Source organism: Triplophysa rosa, linkage group LG11 (assembly GCF_024868665.1).
Source record: "Triplophysa rosa linkage group LG11, Trosa_1v2, whole genome shotgun sequence".
Classification (NCBI taxonomy): Eukaryota; Metazoa; Chordata; class Actinopteri; order Cypriniformes; family Nemacheilidae; genus Triplophysa; species Triplophysa rosa.
The window spans coordinates 25618468-25638706 of record NC_079900.1 but is presented as its reverse complement, the minus strand read 5'-3'; the positions used below and the strand labels follow the sequence as shown (position 1 = coordinate 25638706).

The window sequence follows — 20239 nt, the reverse complement described above, 5'->3', positions numbered from 1 at the left end:
AAGAACCCGATGGTCACTCTGACAGAGCTCCAGCATGTCTGTGTGGAGAGAGGAGAACCTTCCAGAAGAACATCCATGTCTGCAGCACTCCACCAATCAGGCCTGTATGGCAGAGTGGCCAGACGGAAGCCACTCCTCAGTAAAAGGCACATGACAGCCCGCCTGGGGTTTGCCAAAAGGCACTTGAAGGACTCTCAGACCAAGAGAACCAAAATTCTCTGGTCTGATAAAACAAAGATTGAACTCTTTGGCCTGAATGGCAAGCGTCATGTCTGGAGGAAACCAGGCACCGCTCATCACCTGGCCAATACCATCCCTACAGTGAAGCATGGTGGTGGCAGCATCATGCTGTTGGGATGTTTTTCAGCGGCTAGTCGGGATCGAGGGAAACCTGCTACAGAGCGCTCTGGACCTCAGACTGGGGCAAAGGTTCATCTTCCAACAGAACAATGACCCTAAGCACACAGCCAAGATAACAAAGGAGTGACTACAGGACAACTCTGTGAATGTCCTTGAGTGGCCCAGCCAGAGCCCAGACTTGAACATCTCTGGAGAGATCTGAAAATGGCTGTGCACCGAAGCTCCCCATCCAACCTGATGGAGCTTGAGACATCCTGCAAAGAAGAATGGGAGAAACTGCCCAAAAATAGGTGTGACAAGCTTGTAGCATCATACTCAAAAAGACTTGAGGCTGTAATTGGTGCCAAAAGTGCTTCAACAAAGTATTGAGCAAAGGCTGTGAATACTTATGTACATGTGCTTTTTTCGTTTTTTATTTTTAATAAATTTGCAAAGATTTCAAACGAACTTCTTTTACGTTGTCATTATGGGGTAATGTTTGTAGAATTGAGGAAAATAATTAATTTAATCCATTTTGGAATAAAGCTGTAACATAACAAAATGTGGAAAAAGTGAAGCGCTGTGAATACTTTCAGGATGCACTGTAGACATGACACATTATAAAAATTACAGCTTTACATATGGTAGTGTTAATGTATAAGTTAAGTTAAACAAGGCACAATGTATCCTATTATGCATCAGTAATAGATCTTGGGAACATGCATAGCACTGTTTTCCACTGAAGCACACTTTTGTTGTAATGTAATGCAAATGTAAGAAGTGCAGTTGTTAGTAAATGGGCAGAGCACAGAAGCTAAAGGACAAGCGATGATCTTTTGGCTGACTGTGATCTGCGTTGTCCTTCTATAGAGGCTTATAGAAGGTTTCCTCACACTGAGCATGCGCCATGTGCATCCTGGACAAATGAAACACTAGATCACATCTCACTGTTCACCAGCTGAGAATAAAATACACGCACTGCACTGAAACTAAAACAATGATGTCTGAACACTGCTGAAGTGCTCTAGTGTTTGCATGAAAGCTCCTGTAGGGGGCAGCACATGATAATTTTTATGAGCAATGAATGCTCAATCCTGACTGTCAAAACACATTACTGGATGTGAGAATGGTTGATGTTGTGTTATGGTTTAAATGTCAGTACTTTTGTGTCTTGTAAATCAGGAAAATGAACGTATAGAGTCGGTCATCACAAGTTTTTTATCAGACTCCCTAATCTCTAATCCAATAGCACACATACGGTAATAAACAAAAGGTAATGTAACATGTCATCTGTTAGAGATTTTGTCTGTAGCATGCATCATTTATAGAGGAGGAACTGATTTGTTTAGATCTTGTATGAATTTGAACCCTTCCAATAGAAGTGACTTCGGACACACGATAGTCGTATTATGTGTAATTGGTTATATAACCATTCCTCAGATGACCGAGCGATATTTCACAGGAATTATTGTTGATGTATCTTCTTTTAATGATGTGTGTGCTTTTTTGTTGCCATCATGCGTTAAAGCCCTGCTGTTCTAAATGGATGACCGGTTAACCCGAGGTCCAGGGATTTTATGGGAATAACACAAAAAAATCAACAATTAAAAACATTTTAGGCTATCATTCAAACAACAGACACACGATGGCATTCACAAGACTGTGTTATTTTCACAGATTAAAGAGACATGCTGATACCAGAGTTTACACTGAGAACACCGAGCAGTGTTTTAATATTAGACATGCTCCACATAAAACACATAATAATCTATGAATTCGGGAGCCATGTGAGGTCTGGACACCCACATGCTTTACTGTACATGAGATATTTATAGAGGACATTGAGATGACAGCGCTGTAATGAAATCATTAACCACATGAGGTCATTCATACCAGCCATCTCCACAATGAATTAACATGTGTAATCTTCAGTAATGCTTTGGCATTACTCCATCACACAGGGCTGAATGAGAGATAACTGTTATGTGCACTGACAGAATGTCGTTATGTGTTAATAAATTGTATTGTATTTAAAGGTAAATGAAAAAGAAAGTAATAGGATGCTGGGATGTAATGATGTCCTTCGTAAAGTTAGTGTTGACAGTAATAGGGTTGAAGGTTTTACTGTATATGTTATTCCCAACATCCTAAAATCGAAGCTACAAATTCATATAGTGGTTACAAATTTCACATTTCAAAAAAATGTCTTGGAAAAAATGTTTTAAGATAGTCCCCTCTAAAACCTACAGTCTAAGATATATGAAAATATAATATAAAACTATATAAATTAATATAAAACTATGACCAAGCATCTAACAAAACTCAAAATTAAAACCAAAGTACGCACTCACTTACGTTGTTTGTGTCTTTATCTTTGTGTTTTTTTTCTGTGCTTTTTGTGCATCATACTGGCTATTGCAAGATACAGTATTGAGAAGTGGAAGGGAATGAAGGCAGAAGATAAAAACGAATAGGTTCAACTACACTACAACTAACATTAAGAAGGTCAAAAGTAAGCTCAAGGTTACTTTAAAAAGATTCACGATGCAAATATAAAAGAACGAATGCAACATGATACAAATATGAAAGAACAAAGAAAAATCCATCATTACAAACACATCAACACATCATCATATGAACCCCTCAGTGATCAGAAGCGGAAAGAAAGCGTTGTGAAACGAGGTGTGATGTGAACAAAGACATCCGCAGTTCAGATCTAAATACAGTAAACTGAAGGATCTGCCACAAACACTATTTCAACCCATACTGTATGTTAAGAGGGAGACAAAAGACACTTGTTTTATAAAATGGATCATTGGGAATGCTGTAGTTTTTTTCTTTCTTCAAATCACTACAGTTCTTACTTTTAGACAGAACGTGGAAAGAAATAGAGGACATTAGTGCCTGAGAAGCTTTCCGTGGGGTTTCGCTGCAGCAAAATAACAGAATAAGGGGGGTTGTTATAGTAGAAAGCAAAAGAGAGCGAGAGTGAGATGTTGGAGGTGTAATTACAGGTTTTGAGGGCGGCTGATAAACCCTCATTATCACTGTCATGAAGAAACCAACACCACACTGCCAGATACAGACGCGACATCCAGAACATCATCATCACGCCCAACATCAACGGCTCCGTACTCTTCATACTGCTATAGTATGTGCTTCCATTAGTAGATCTTTTAAAATGTTTGACAGACTTGATAAAGTTGCTATTGCAGAAGAATGCTACACAGAAAGAAAAAAGCTTCAAGTTAAGCACATGTGCAGAAAACAATGCAGTTAGCTACCTTCTTCAGTGAGGTTCTTTTAGTCACATCGATTGCAGTGGTTACGTTTTTCGGTCTTCATTAAGCAAGATGTGATGGAGCACTTGACATATAAGAAGGGGGATCTGTTTTGAGGGTGTCTGTATGAAAGGAAAGCCAAAATACAGACTAGACCAGCCTGTCTGAAATTCTAAAGCACACTCAAGTTCACTTAAAGGGATACTTCACCCATAAATGAAAATTCTGTCAACATTTACTCGCCTTCGAGTTGTTCCAAATCTGTATAAATGTCTTTGTTCTGATGAACACAGGGAAAGAGATTTGGAAGAATGCTTATAACCAAAAAGATTTTGACCCCCAAAAAACAATGGTAGTCAAAAGTGTCCCAGAACTGTTTGCTGTCGTACATTCTTCGTAATGTCTTCTTTTGTGTTCAACAGAACAGAAACAATGATAAAGTAATTTTTCCTACTATGGGAGTCAATGGGTGTTGAGATCTGTTTGGTTATAAGCATTCTTCCTAATATCTTTCTCCGTGTTCATCAGAACAAAGACATTTATACAGATCTGGAACGACTCGAAGGTGAGTAAACGATGACAGAATATTCATTTTTGGGTGAAGTATCCATTTAAGTACATTTTATACAGACCAGAAATAGGAAAACGTGTGTATCGTGGCTTATTGGAGATATGCACGTGGATCTTTCCATCTGGGGATCTCGATCGGTGTCTTCCTGTTTTTATCCAGCAGCTCAAGCCCGGCTCACATTTATTCTGCACATCCTCATGTCCACACAGGCCTCACCGTGTTACAGCTCGTTTTTCTATTGTGTGTAGAGTACGTCAGCAGAGACTTTAGTGCCAGACGTTGTGTGTCGGTGTGTGTGATCATTGATCACCTTTCATCACTCTTGTAGAAAGCAATGCTGGGTCCAGGGAAGAAGGTCAACAGTCCCACAGATCATCGGCGCTTCAGTTTGCCGTCTGGAAACATGGACAGAGTTCAACTCAATGACTTTCATTTCTTGGCTCTTCTCGGAAAAGGCAGTTTTGGAAAGGTCAGTCACGGAAGATCTCATGGCACACAACAACATTTATGTTCGATTCAGTGCCGTCAATGTTAAACAGAAACATGTTAATGAGATATTGACTAGCAATAAAACAGTCAGCTGCCCTGCTGAAAGATTATCAGCGTGAATTACTGTCCCACAAGAAATGTCAAATGAGACTGCCGACAGCCAGTTTTGTTGACGGTAAAACTTCAGATTGTCATGTTTACCATCAATTTGCACTTAAGGTGCGTGACAGAAGCACATGCACACCTTGATCAGAGCAGCATAAATGTGATTTAGGTGTTTACATGCCTTCTTATTGCGATTAAAACCGGCGTACGCCACATATGTTACCTCGATTATGATTACTGCGATTATGAGCTTAATTGCATTCTTTAAATCGAATGATTGCGTTTACATGAGGTAAAGTGTAATCGCAGTATTGCCAAAATCCTATTATAATCACATTATGATGGTGCATGTAAACGTAGTCAATGTCAGCTCAGATTTGCCAAGTTTGCAATCCAAAGTCAAAATGATTAAAGATCTCAATAGGAACTCCTCTACCATCTATGTCAATTAACACCTTCATGGATTATACACATAAGAATTTTAACAATCTTAAGCAATTATATGAGAAATATCTGAGACTGAGTTGATTCTTAAATGAAGCGAGAGCTCCCTGAGCTATGAAAGAGCAACCTGTGAGCAATAACATTGCTAAATTTCACAGATTTATGTTTACAGTCTTGGTGAAATGAGTTCTTCCTTTTTTTCAAGGTGATGTTGGCTGAGATGAAGTCGACGGAAGAGCTTTACGCCATTAAAATTTTGAAGAAGGACGTGGTGATCCAGGATGATGATGTAGAGTGTACGATGGTGGAGAAGAGAGTGTTAGCCCAGAGAGAAAAGCCTCCATTCCTCACCCAACTGCACTCCTGCTTTCAGACTGTGGTGAGAAGAGATGACAAACTAGTTTTATGTGGGGGAGTTGACGTCAGGTTGAGGAAGCTCCTTCAGGAGTCACTGTAGGGCACTCTCACTATAGGCATCCTACTTATAAATAATTGAACATCCTAGCGTGCTTTCACTAAATATTCATGAGCTGCATGCAGACCAGCCGTCATGTCCACTTGCATTACACAGCCCATAGTAGGAAAAAATACAACGGTGCCACAGAACTGTTTGCTGTCGTACATTCTTTAAAATGTCTTATGTGTTCAACAGAACAAAAAAAAGATAAAGTATTTTTTCCTACTATGGGAGTCAATGGGGGGCAAGATCTGTTTGGTTAGAAGCATTCTTCCAAATATCTTTCTCCGTGTTCATCAGAACAAAGTCATTTATACAGATTTGGAAAGACTCGAAGGTGAGTCAATGATGACAGAATTTTCATTTTTGGGTGAAGTATCCCTTTAAATAAAACCTATTTAGTTAAAAAAGTAAAAAGTATAAGTCAATGAATTTGCGACAGCTGAATGTATTTTTGACAAGCCAAACATCTAGGTCTCTAAGTAGCAATATGTGACTTAGTAATACATTATAAGTGTCATTACAACTAAACTAAGTTATGATAAGTATAATGAACTACGTTCTTTCATCCGTCAAATACAGTACTTAGGCTGGCTGTTGGCAGAAATATTAAAACAAAGACATCACCATAAAAACGTAAAAAAAAGGTTTTTATCAGCTCAGGAGGACATTACGGAGGGCAGGGGATTATGGGTAACCAACATGAGATAACAAGTAAAGTAGAAGGGTTCACAGGTTTGAAATGAGGCAGTGTATCAGTCAATATATGGCAGTATGAGATGAACCAGATTGTGACTGTCGACTTTAATTCGACAAAATTGGATAGTCAACACTTTGTGTGTGGACATCAGTATGTGACCATTACAAAGAGTCTCGTCTGCTCTGAGATCAGTCCGTGGATTGATTTCAGCGTGAGGACACGGCTTTGGTGCTTTAACATCTGTGATGCCTACACGTGATATTTAACTCATTTGTCTTTTGTCAGGATCGCCTGTATTTTGTAATGGAATACATTAACGGTGGAGACCTGATGTATCACATCCAGCAAGTGGGCAAGTTTAAGGAGCCACAAGCAGTGTAAGACATGACACATGACACATACTGCTCACATATACCTCACGTCTCAACTCAACTTTATTTATATAGCGCTTTTTACAATTTTCATTGTTACAAAGCAGCTGTACATGTGTTTTATAAACTTGTGTATTATTCACCAGGTTATTTCTGTGCTTTTAAGAAGTTCGATGTCCTATTAACTTCAACAAAGTCTTTTCTCATCCGTGTTTGAAAGAGCTTGACTTGGTTACAGTGAGATTTTAGTGCGGTTATAGCCTTTCAGAAAATGGAAAAGCTATCGACAAAATGTGCTGCTTTTTGTTGCTTGTCGCTGCCACGACTGGTGAGGACATGATGTAATGAGGAAGCCATTAGAAAAGACAATTTTTCATGGGATTTTACACAAGATGCTTCATCCCATTCTGGTATAATGCATTCAAACAATCCTAAATATTCCTTTTATACAGTCCCATCAAATAATGGTCATGTGTTAAAGTATGTTGCCTCTACAATAAATACCTCAGAGTAGTATGGTAGTATGCCAAACTCATAAAACATAGCCTGCGTGTCCTGGATGTCGGTCCTTTCTGAAACGATGAAAAATGTATTGATGAGCCTCGTCTGTGTTCTCATATTTTTGATGTCACTCTGTCAAGGTTTGCGTGGCGGAGAACCCAAATGCAGGCAGCAAGAGGGATGAAGGGGTTAACACAACAAACTTTATTTAAACAAAGAAATAAAACAAAAGACCCGCAGTGGGGTAATGAAGACAGGACTAAATATAAAAAACAGAAACAAAAATACTTCCCACTAGGGGGCAAAAACAGCAGGACAAAATAACCAGAACCAAACACTACCAAACATCAAAATACAAGGCTTAGACTGGATGAGACAATGAGCACAAGGTACAGGTATACGTACATACACACAATCCACGAGCACAAGACAAAGAAACATGAGGGCATTAAATAGGGAAGACAAACGAAGGATAACGACACAGGGCAGGTGAGGGTAATCAGACAGGGGCGAGGCCAATGACGAGACACTGGAGAGAACGCATATTATTGTCAAAAGGACAATAATATGTTTCTCTCCACACATAACCAAAGGCTTTGTCATGGCTCTGCCACAGGACCAAGAAAAACATGACTAATGTCGTCTTTACATAGCAAAGACGGCACAGAAACCGAGTCTGAAGCGGCTTAAAACCACGAAAATGAGCATTTACACAGAGCGTTAATGCGGCTCTAAAGCGGCATAAATGCATTTACACAGGAATTAAAATAATGCGAAATAATGCTGAACATAACCACAAAAACACAGAGCGTTAATGCAGCTCTAAAGCGGCATAAATGCATTTACACAGGAATTAAAATAATGCGAAATAATGCTGAACATAACCACAAAAGCACAGTTCTAACAATATGCTGATAAAATAATATCTTAAATTAAACAATATAAACTCAAAATATATATATACTAAGACTAATAATAACAATGCATACTTTAGGATAAAAGCAATAATAGGCTATAAATGCAACATTTTAAATGATTTTCCTAGCTAACAAACACTCTCGGGCACCTCACCGCATATTGAAAGACGCCAAAAGTTGTTTTAAAGAGCCACAAAGTCACTGTCGACCAGGTAAATGAACAGTTCCGATGTTACAGCAAATGTTACCTGATCGTTTTCGTGTATGAAATATTGTCCTCAATGAGATGCGTCTGGAAATATAACGACAAAATCCTGAATTTCAATCCTAGCCCGAGAAGAACCAAATAATTTACGCTCCTATAGGCCGGGCATCTGTGCACAAGCGCTACTGTCCTCACTTTACGATCTGGACTGAAGCACACTTACATTATTATGATGCGACTGTTTTGAGGTAAACGGTAAGAAAAGCACACACTCTCTCATCACAACACAATGTTAAGTTTGTGATTTATTATGTGTTCGACTTCATGCGTGTGTTGCGGAGACCCATCTGCAAAAGTAACACGAGAGCTTTTCAAATAATTCTGCGACACTGCATAATGTCCGACAAACCTAATATTTGAAGCAGTTTGAGACGCACAGTAAAACATGTCTGCATGCGATGGTGTCACACGTATACCGGAAGTTTTTTTACAAAAAAGAAAAGAAAATAAAGAGGAATTTAAACAATGTCATGAGTTCAAATAAAAAAATCTGCATGCCGGAACTGAGTCACAAACAATCATACTCCAAACATTTTTCTAAATTAACTTTAAAAAGAAACGAAACGAAATAAATGTAATTTGCCATTAAAAAATAATCTAAACTATTTTAATGGCTGAAAACGGTCTCAAAATTTACATCCTGCATTCAAACTGTGCCACAGCCTGCCTGAGTAAACAAAAATACTCCAAACATTTTTCCTCATTAAATAATTTTATGAAGAAATTAAACGAAAAATTTGTTTGAATTATTTAGAAAACCTGTGTTGTTATTATTAGCCTAAAACAAATGTGGCTGTGTGTTTTTGGGCTTCATCATCACTCTCTCACTTTCTGCTGACATGACAATGACGTAGTTTAGAGCGGCTTTAATGCGCCTTCATTTACACTAAACCTGAGCCGCATCAGAGTCGCCTTTGATACTAGGGTCTGAGGAGGGTCAGAGGCGGCATATTTTAGATCGGCTTTCGTGAGGCATTGCGTCTTTACACAGAAATTTAATCCGCCACAGAGACGCCTTAACTCGCCTGTGTAAAGACGCCATAATAGAGGAGGCAGAGCCATGACACACTCACAGCAGCAAGAAACATCACATCCATCAAAAAGGCTGGCCTGTGCTCGTGAACAGATCTGCCAACATAAATACATAAATCTCTGATCTCAGAACAGCACACCATCTCTTTAGACCTGGCAAACAAGACACCAGAAAATCTGCTGCCACATTCAAAGGCAGATTATTGTAGGGCTGTCTGTGCATTGAAATACATTTCATATCCATTTCACTAATTTGATTGGATAAACTGCATTTCATGAGTGCTGATATTATGCATAACAGCACTGTTTGTAGTAATCTGCTTGTCTACGTACATACAGTTTTAGTTCTATAAATTGTAACATTTTGGATTTGCAACCAAACTATTTTCATTGGTTGGAGCAACAACACACCAGACGTATGCAGGGCTGGTATTTTACAGTGTGATGTTGAGTAATGTAAACTGTGTTGTGTTGACAGATTTTATGCAGCAGAGATTGCGGTGGGACTCTTCTTTCTCCACAGCAAGGGAGTTATCTACAGGTGAGTACATTATTCACTTTATTTTAGTTCTTCAATAATGCTTTTTATACACATTAAGGACCAAAAAACATTTAACTTCATGGTAACTTTAAGTATCATCGTTATATAATGAGGAGGATTGTATGCTCAGAGTTATTTTTGTACTATATGTACAATTGCCTGAGGTGTTTATTCCTAAATAACAATTGTCTACCTAGAGTAAGTATTAAAAGACAGCAGCTCAAATATAAAATATATCTCTGACTCAGATCTCATAACAAAATCTTTTGTCTGAACTCTTTTCTCACCTTGACCAAATGAGACTGAAGTGGAGAACAGAAGCATTTACAGCTAAAACTTTAGACAATGTTTTTCATTGTTATTAATATTATTATTATTATTAAAGTACAAAGCATGAGTAGATCTGCTGCGTGTGGCCAAAAGTTCAGTGTTAAAGCATATACTGTATGTTCTATGGATGTGAATTAGGGGTGTCACAGTATATCGGCATTGACAAAAAACAATGATTATCAATATTTTGTTAATACAACAAATCAGTACATCTTCAACAGTTTGCCCTAGGATCCAAAACAGCCAAAAAGGTTACAAACACTTTCAAAGTTTTATTCACTTTGGGCAGTAAAAAAACCATCCAGAAAAATGCATGACAATTTTCTTGAAAAGCTGTGAAACATAGTGAATTACAACAATTTCCTCAACAGGAAGTGGATTACTGTTTATCATTATTCAATTGTGGTCGGTTATCACGTGGACAGTTCCCTATACTGTATGTAGTTATTTTAGAAAGCGATGTGAGATGTTCACTGTCAGAGCTATGAGCTGCTAAGAGAAAGATGCAGTTAGATGTGATGTGTCAAAATGTTAGTGTTGTATGACTCCTCACCAGACGTGCTGTGCAGAGAACATTTGTGTGTAAATAGAAACTCAGGCATTTATGAAAACACCCATTGCCTGAATATATACCTTCATTCGGGCTTGAGCGGGTCGCAAATGCTGAGGAAGTTGAGTATAAATGATGTGGAGAATGAGTCACTCTGTGAGGAAATGAGAAGAAAGGTTGTTTGTCTGCATGCGGACCCTCGCTGGCGTTCACGTCCCCAGAGGGCCGCAGCGTTCAGCTTGTATTAATCATGCTGTTTGATGATGAAGACTGAGGTCGCCCTGACCTCTCTCACTGCCCACGTGCACACACACTGCTAAACACCCGCTTGTTAACTCACAAAACTGCCTCGTAAGAGCCTAATGAGCTGTACAGCACTGGACATATACATTCGTACACGTGTATTATGTTATGTTCATAACGAAATGGTTGATTTATACATATACACATTGACTTACTTTTATACTGTATGCATTTGTAGGAGTTTCAATTTCAGACATAACATGTATGGAAAGCGAGTATTTAAACTAAACCCGCAACATGCTTTACTTAAGTTTACTGGCCATTATTTAACTCCTAAAAACAGAGATGTTGCACCTTTGTTCTGTAACATTTTCACTTCCAGGTTTGCTTTTTTGGAAGGGCACTTTCACGCTAATTTTGTCCTGTTTTGTAAATCTGGTCCTTAGAAGTAGTAGTACTTCCATTATACTTATAGCAGTCTTACGTATTGATTTCAATGCTGTATGTTTGTCACCTGAAATGAATAACTGTATATTTGAATAAGGTTATTTGAAAAATAAGTTATAATTTAATTTACCTCTTCTTTTTACATTGTTATGTTCTTTTTAACACACAGTGGTGTAATGGCATCCGTTCATAGGACCTGACATTATAGCAGAACAGTGTAAAACTATCAGTCAAACTAATTATGTCAAGCATTTTGTCTGTGTCGACAGAGATCTGAAGTTGGATAACGTGATGTTGGACTCCGAGGGACACATTAAGATTGCAGACTTTGGCATGTGTAAGGAGAACATGTTTGAGGCCATGACAACACGTACGTTCTGTGGAACACCGGATTACATCGCCCCAGAGGTGAGCGGATGGGGACTGACCCAGTTAAACCTTAACCACAATACAGCCATGAGAGGAACATAGCAAAACTTTACACAAACTTTATTTGTCTGTTGAAGCAACAACAATTTCCAGGTATTACCCCCCCAGACCCCCCCCAAAAAACAAAATGTTTATTTTATGTAATTTAGATAGTATCCCATGAAATCAAAAAGTTTAGGCTTTTAGTATGAATAAGTTAACATTAAGAGTATCTATAAACAAGTGCTCCGAAACTAACAAAATTTACATTTATAAGAGAAAAGCATTTAAAACCTAGCCGCTCACTTCCGCCATTACCCATCAACCATTTTTATGACATCATTCTGCATTTCAGCCTCTCGTCATTTTCCAGAATGTAGGTGCGTTACAATTAATAAGGTTGTATATAATCAAAACTTTTATGCTTGTATTTATTGACTTGTAAACTATTTTTTAATTGCAAAGTGAAATATACAAATATGAATGCAGTCATTCATCATCTCGAGTGTGAGGCAAATTGATACAAAAAAAATGATACAAACCATGAAATAACAGTTTTACGTGAAGCAAAACATAATTATAATAATAAACTTTCACAATGTGCAAAATGCATAGATAAATTTGCCATCGTTTGGCATGGTCCAATGACATTTGGGTTTTTTCCTCTCCACTTCCGCTGAAGAGATGTATCAATGTTCCCTTATTCCCTACGCCGTTCGCACTTCGAACTGAACAGGATCGCTCCCTTTAGAGTGGAATCTCACTTAAGATGATGAAATAGTCTGTGAAGTCCACACTTCATAGTCTACTTGCTGTACAGTCAAATAGAATACATTTTGTGAGTTAAACACACCTGCTATTAGCTTTTTTAAATGGGGCAGGAGTCACTCAATATGCTTCGCACTACCTTTCTGTTCTAGTGGAAAGTGTGTGTGTGTGTGTTTGTGTGTGTGTGCGTGTGTGTGTGTGTGTGTGCGTGTGTGCGTGTGTGTGTGTGTGTGTGTGTGCGTGCGGTAGTCGGTGTGTTCATGTTTGTATATCCTGGTGGGGACCTAAACCTGAATGCACACCAACACATGGGGACTCGTGTCACCGTGGGGACCAAAAGTGAGGTCCCCACGGGCGAAAAAGCTTATAAATTGTACAGAACAATATTTTTTTTAAATCTAAAAATGCAAAAGTGTTCTATGATCTTTAGGTTTAGGGGTTGGGTTAGGGATAGGGGATAAAATATACAGTTTGTACAGTATACAACTCATTACGTGTGTGTGTGTGTGTGTGTGTGTGTCTGTGTGTGTGTGTGTGTGTTCGTGTGCGTGTGTGTGTGTGCGTGTGTGCGTGTGTGTGTGTGTTCATGTTTGTATATCCCGGTGGGGACCTAGACCTGAACACACCAACACATGGGGACTCGTGTCACCGTGGGGACCAAAATTGAGGTCCCCAGGGGCAAAAAAGCTAATAAATTGTACAGAACAATATTTTTTACAAATCTAAAAATGCAAAAAGTGTTCTATGATCTTTAGGTATAGGGTTAGGGATAGGGGATAGAATATACAGTTTGTACAGTATAAAAACATTACGCCTATGGACTGTCCCCACGGGGATAGTCAACCAAAGCCTGTGCGTGTGTGTGTGTGCGTGTGTGGGCATGTGTGTTTGTGTGTGGAGGATCTGAGCAGCAGAAGAGTGTGGGATGCAGGAACATCATGCGCTCTTCCATCTTTACGACACAAACAGGGACACACTGAATGAAAAGCATATTGCACGTAGGAGTAGAGATAGCAAACGTGGGCATGATGTGTCCTTGGCTGGATCCTCATATCAGAGAGACAGCTCTAAAAACTGAAGGTGGCCGGTAACAAACAGCTTGTTTTGCTCTCAGAATCTTAAAGGGTTAGATGCGGTGTGCTTGTGTTTGTGGTGCATGATTGATTTGGTATTTTTAAAGTACACTGTAAAAAGATTACTGTGACATTTACAGCAACTTGCTGGCAGCTATTGGCAAGTAAGTTGCTGTAAAACATTCCACAGGATGCTGACTGTAAGTTTAATTACAGTAACTAATAAATACTGTAGTTCTTTATTACAGTAATAATCACAGTTCTGTAATTGCAATTAGAGTATTAGAATGCTGTGTTCTTTATCACAGCAAATATAGCACTCGTGTAACATGCATTACTGCATTAATTTTTGTGTACTGTGAAATAAAGACACCACTTTTACCACAAAAGTGACATTTATTGACTTACAACATTTCTCATGTGACAATGCATAAAGGCATAAAAATAGATTGTAAACATGTAAACATTATTTATTTTGTAAATATATATTTTTATTTTTAAAATTAAAATGAGAAATGTATAAAACACAATAATTTTAAAATGATATAATATACATTACATGTTTATAATAAAAAACTACATTGTTAGATCTATACGATATATCATTGAAAAAAACATAATTTGTAACTGACTCTGGTCCTGTATGTTCCAGGAGTCATCCTCCTGGACTGAAGTCTTCTTCCTTGCAGTAAAAGACAAAAGACATAGACTCATTATATTCAGTGAAATTCATTCTGCAGAAGCTGCATCTGGCGTATTTACACCACAACTCAATAAAGATTAATGTAATTTTAAATGCATGTGTATACATTATGAAAAGATAAAAGACAAAGTTTAAGGCTGAAGCTGTCTTTAAACTGAGTTAGAGGATAGAGATGTTATACATGTTACATGTTATAGAGCATATAACATGTAATAAATATATGAAACAGGCACTCTTTACAGTGGACTGAAATATTAAAAACATTATCTTAATGTTACTGTTGATATTTTAATTATGATTATTGTCAAATAATAGAATATGTTAAAATTGTTTAGCATGCCATTCTTACAGTTCATTCTTATTGACTATAAAGACAAATAGTTCATGGGTGATATTGCTGTTTTTGCATTGATACATCTTCTTTTAGTAGCATCATTTTTTTTATTCTCAGACATTGATTGCGGCAGCTTGCCCTGCAGTGGATCTTTTAATGAGTTTTAATGGACATTTCATATTCTTTATGAGTCTTACCTGTTATTGCGTTTTCTTTCAGCTCAGCACACTTCAGTAACTTATCGGTTTCCTTCACATGGCTACGCACAAACACACACATAACATACACACGGACACAATTCCGGATTATTTTTTATCCAACAGCATTACTCCTTCACCAAACTGAAGATGTTATCAATCAAATCTTGCAGATGAGAAAATATATAATTATATGCGCTAAGCGTTTATTTTTGTAGTAATATGCACACGCTAGCATACCAGCTAAGCTCCGTGGCCTGTTGTTCTGTCGCTATCTCTCCCAGCAGCCAGAGCACTCGTAAAGATACAACGCACAGACAACTTGACAAGAGGAAACTGCGCTAAATAAACAATAATGGAAACAAATAATATATGTGGAGTCTCTTCAGATTTGTACTGATAAAAAATCTGTTAAAAATTACTGTATATGATTCACAGGATAAATATATTTACTGTAAATTACACAATTCCGGTTTATTTTTTATCCAGCTGCATGAATCCTTTGCCAAACTGAAGATGTTATCAATAAAATCTTGCCAGATAAGAAAATATATCATTATATGAGCAAAACATTTATTTTATGCACACGCTATCATACCATCTCATGTCTGTGTTGTTCTCTCGCTATCTCTCCCAGCGCACTCATATACAACGAACAGATAACCTGACAAGAGAAAACTGCACTAAATAAACAATAATAGCAACAAATAATGAGAAAAATGAGAAAAAACTACTTTGCTGAAGTAAAGATTTTGAAGAATCTGTCGAGTCTCTTCAGATTTGTGCTGACAAAAAAATCTGTTAAAATTTACTGTATACTGATTCACAGCATAAACATATTTACTGTAGAATTTTTCCCGCCACCAACATTTTCCCACAGTGCTTTGAAGATCTATAGCAACCTGCTGTATACAGGTTATACAGTAAGGATTTGATCATTTTACAGTAACAATGCTGTAAAAACTAAAGAAATTTGTTACAGTATACAGTGAAACATCAGGAGCTATCTTAGAAGGCACCGTAAACCTTCATTTAAGTGAGATTTAATGAAATCTCGGAGCTACTAAGTAATCACGTATTGATCTCTTCCTGTGACCCTGTTTCTTATCAATCTGAGAACAGTCTGAGAAATATGGCAACTACAGTGAAGAAAGTATCAAAAGTTGAATATCATTTATTACACGGCTCGTTGGAATGCTTGATTCTGATTGGCCAGTCACGACATTTGCATGTTCGTTATTCCCAGATAACAACCTCTCAAAACTAATAACACACGGTAACCCGGATGCAGCAAATCATTTTGACAGGTTTTTTTGACAAATAAAATACAAATATGTCTTTTAATAACATATATGACACTGTATTTACAAGTGATTATAAACTAAATTGCCTGTTCGTGACATTTGAACATCGTTTCTTACATTAAAACCGAACGTAAACGGCTTTTCCTCGCGGAAACAACAGATAACAGATAACCAAACAACAGATATCTGGGCATACGGTCGCTTCCACAAAAAACTTGGCACTTATCAATATAGACGTGACCTGTGGCTATGATCAAATCTCACATCAGGTTTCAACTAATGTACACAAGTTTTTAATATATTTACATTTAGCCATTTAGCAGACACTTTTATCCAAAGCGACTTAGTTCAGGGAGCAATAAGCGATATGTCATACAGGAGCAATAATACAATAGATTCTAATACAAAGTTACTGGTTTCAACAAAAGCCAGACCAATACCTGTTGAGAGCAAGAGAGAGGGTTAGTTTTTTTTTTTTCATTTGGCTGTCAAGTATTCACAGAAGAGATGGATTTTAAGTAGTTTTTTGAATGTTGTGAGAGATGTGGTTGACCGGACCGAGTTAGGAAGAATGTTCCACCAGAAAGGAGTTGTGAAGGAGAATGAGTGGGAAAGCCATTTACTGCCCTTATGAGAAGGCAATACAAGACGCCTTCAAGACGTTTGCTGAACGCAGGGTTCTTGATGGGGTGTAGGAGTGTAGGAGGGTGTGAAAGTATGCTGGTGCAGATCCAGATAATATGCGGTTTATTGAAATAAGGAAGGGATCATGTGTAGCCAGACGGTTATAATCATATAGTTACTATCCGTTACTATCCGTATCCATATTATACATGTTATTTATTATCCATATTTATATTGAACTTATGTATCATATTAAACTGCACTAGTCAAGAGGACTCGCAGTGTTGTGACTAGCCAATCAGAATCAAGTTTTTCAGAAAGAAATAGAAAGGTGTTTTCATTTAGTTTAACAAAAAGAAAATAGGGGAAACTCTGACTTTGGTGCAATTTATTATAGTAAAGACTATTTTCATGTGGGCATTATATTAAAAAAGCATTAATGGTTAGAGAGACGGACTCGTGACCAGAAGGTTGCCGGTTCGATTCCCAGGGTCGGAGGGTAACGACTGAGGTGTCCTTGAGCAAGGCACCTTACCCCTACTTGCTCCCCGGGCGCTGCAGTGATAGCTGCCCACTGCTCCGGGTGTACGTGTGTTCACCACTTGCTGTGCGTGTGTTCACTACTCTCTGGATGGGTTAAATGCAGAGGTCACATTTCGGGTATGGGTCACCATATCTGACTAATAGGTCACCTCACTTCACTTCATTTGTTGTGCATTAATCTGTTTATTCGTGTGTTGTGTCGTGTTGTGTCGTGTCGTGTCGTGTCGTGTCGTGTCGTGTCGTGTCGTGTCGTGTGTGCGTGCGTGCGTGCGTGCGTGCGTGCGTGCGTGCGTGTGTGTGTGTGAAGGAAGGAGTTTAAGGTCACAGGCTGTGCTATATTTGTGAGTCAGTGGAGTGCAGGATACTACTGTAGGGCTCATAGTGTCCTTTGTCATAATAAAAGCCCACAGCTGCTTGAGCTTATTGTACAACAAAACAAAACGTGTTCATTTATTACTAAAGTTTTCTCAAACTGCAAATAAAAAACAAACAAAATTAACACATTTCCTTCAATAATATTGATTCATTGTTTAATGTAAAAACAAATACACAATTGCTAACCAGGTTTTCAGATTTCTTCAAGTTTCTGCGGCTGCATGAGCTCTGATGTCACGTCTGTTTCGCTATTGGCCACCGATGACAATGATAACGCGTTTCATTATTTTTACAATTTTTTGACGCCTTCAGATTAAAATGTCAATAAACACTGTGAATGTTAACACAAACACGGTGTGATCTGCCATTACTGTCGTAAGTTCAGCTCCCTAGCTTCCATTTAAGCTAAAGAACAGGCAAATTAGTTCCTTTGTAAAGAAAGAATGGGACACCAGTTTGTTCCCTATTTATGGAAAGTGCCGCACGGTTTCTACAGTATGTAGTTTCTAAAGTGAAAGTGAGCGTTTAGGAGCAGGAAGAGAAATGTGACATGAAGCACACACAGTCACTGTGCTCTACAAACCCTTCATTATCTCACGCTGTGATTATACACACTCAATAGTGTGTCCTGAAAATGTGGGAGTAAGTGCACTGGGGGGGCAATTATTACAGCAAATGATTAAAAAAGTCAACCGACCAGCCCTGGAGCCCCAAAAAGAGAATGGAGATTGATGGGGAGCCCATGAGAGCTGATATGGATGACTAGACAATTTCTGCTTCCTCCACAGATCATCGCCTATCAGCCGTATGGGAAATCGGTGGACTGGTGGGCGTACGGCGTGCTCCTCTACGAGATGCTGGCTGGTCAGGTGGGTCGAGGCGGAAAAAGTTATTGGGAATCATTTCGTATTCTCCTGAGTTCCTTTAAATGAGTCAGACACAGAGGCTTTTCAGAGGCGCTTTCAATACGTGTGATTGCAGCCCTGCTGTGTTCGGTGAATGGAACAAAAAATGACTGATGTAAAACTCACCGTCTCCCAGCAACAGACCATGATGCTATACGACATAACATACACGAGAGACTGCGGTTCACGCAAAGTTCTTATGGTGGAACGAAAAAAGTTGATATGCATTACATTTTGTAGTTATTACAAAAATGCCCAGTAGATTATTTCAAAGGAATGTATTATAGAACTACAAGAATAGTTTGACCCAAAAAATAAAATAACATGCGATTGGTATAATATAGTTTTTTAAAAGCAAATCAAAATTCTGTTTACATTCACTTGCAATGAAAGTCTGTGGAGCAAGACATTAGATACACAAACAAAAAAAATCAATCTGATTACAAATAAGATAAAAAATTATAAATGCGATATACCTGTATTTCAGTATGAGCTTGGTATGCTTATCTTTATATAGTATTGCATTAATACTTTACTGGATATATTCTGTGTTCATTTTACTGAGATTCATTCAGCTCTCTGCTCGAGTCTTGCCGTGAAACACACACTTTCTGCAAAAACAGTTGCCAAGGTTACATCATTGACATCTCGCCTTTTCTTCACAACTCCAATTACCCAACAGAAGAATCTTGGTAATACAGATAATGGGCTTTGGTTTTGTCTTGACACCCCCACCATGGACAACTTTCTGGTTATGCAATATATCATCCCACTACTGTTAGGATATAAAACTGTAAAATGACATGACAAAAATGTATGTTCTTGAGCTTCAGGACCTCTGCCTTAATAAGACCAATGGTTCCGTCACCACTTTTGGTGCAAATGTCTTTTTTACTGTGCTTAAAGGGATAGTCCACCCAAAAATGAAAATTCTGTCAGGATTTACTCAGCTTCAAGTTGTTCCAAACCAGTATTTTTTGTTGTTGTTGTTCTGTTGAAAACAAACAAATGAATTTAGAAGAATGTTAGCAACTGATACAGTATTTGTGGGGTAGTCACGAAATTGTTTCTTTTCCTAAATTCTTTAAAATATCTTTCTTCGTGTTCAACCAAACACAGAAATTGATACAAGTTTGGAACAACTTGAGGGTGAATAATTCATGACAGAAATATCATTTTTGGGTGGAATATCCCTTTACAAAAATAAAATATAAACCACTATATATATATACAGTATATTCTAGTTATTATATTTATGTTTTTATGTAACTTTAAAATGGAGGAGTTTGCCAGTTCATTTACTGAATGCAATACCTTCAATATTTTGTTATGTCATGCAATGACGCTTCGATTGTCCACTTTTGGGGTCCACTGTATATGTCAATGTGATCATAATACATTTAAATTGATGTTTGTGAATTG

At 38.0% G+C, this 20239-nt stretch overlaps 1 protein-coding gene across 1 annotated transcript in view; it reads left to right on the top strand.

Moving 5' to 3' along the window:
- prkcab (protein kinase C, alpha, b) overlaps positions 1 to 20239 on the top strand; it is a 288207-nt gene that overhangs the window by 261124 nt on the left and 6844 nt on the right. The window contains 6 exon segments of the mRNA XM_057345103.1: positions 4520 to 4660; positions 5435 to 5608; positions 6672 to 6763; positions 9951 to 10013; positions 11853 to 11991; positions 18701 to 18781. Of these exon segments, the coding sequence (XP_057201086.1) occupies positions 4520 to 4660; positions 5435 to 5608; positions 6672 to 6763; positions 9951 to 10013; positions 11853 to 11991; positions 18701 to 18781 (690 nt within the window).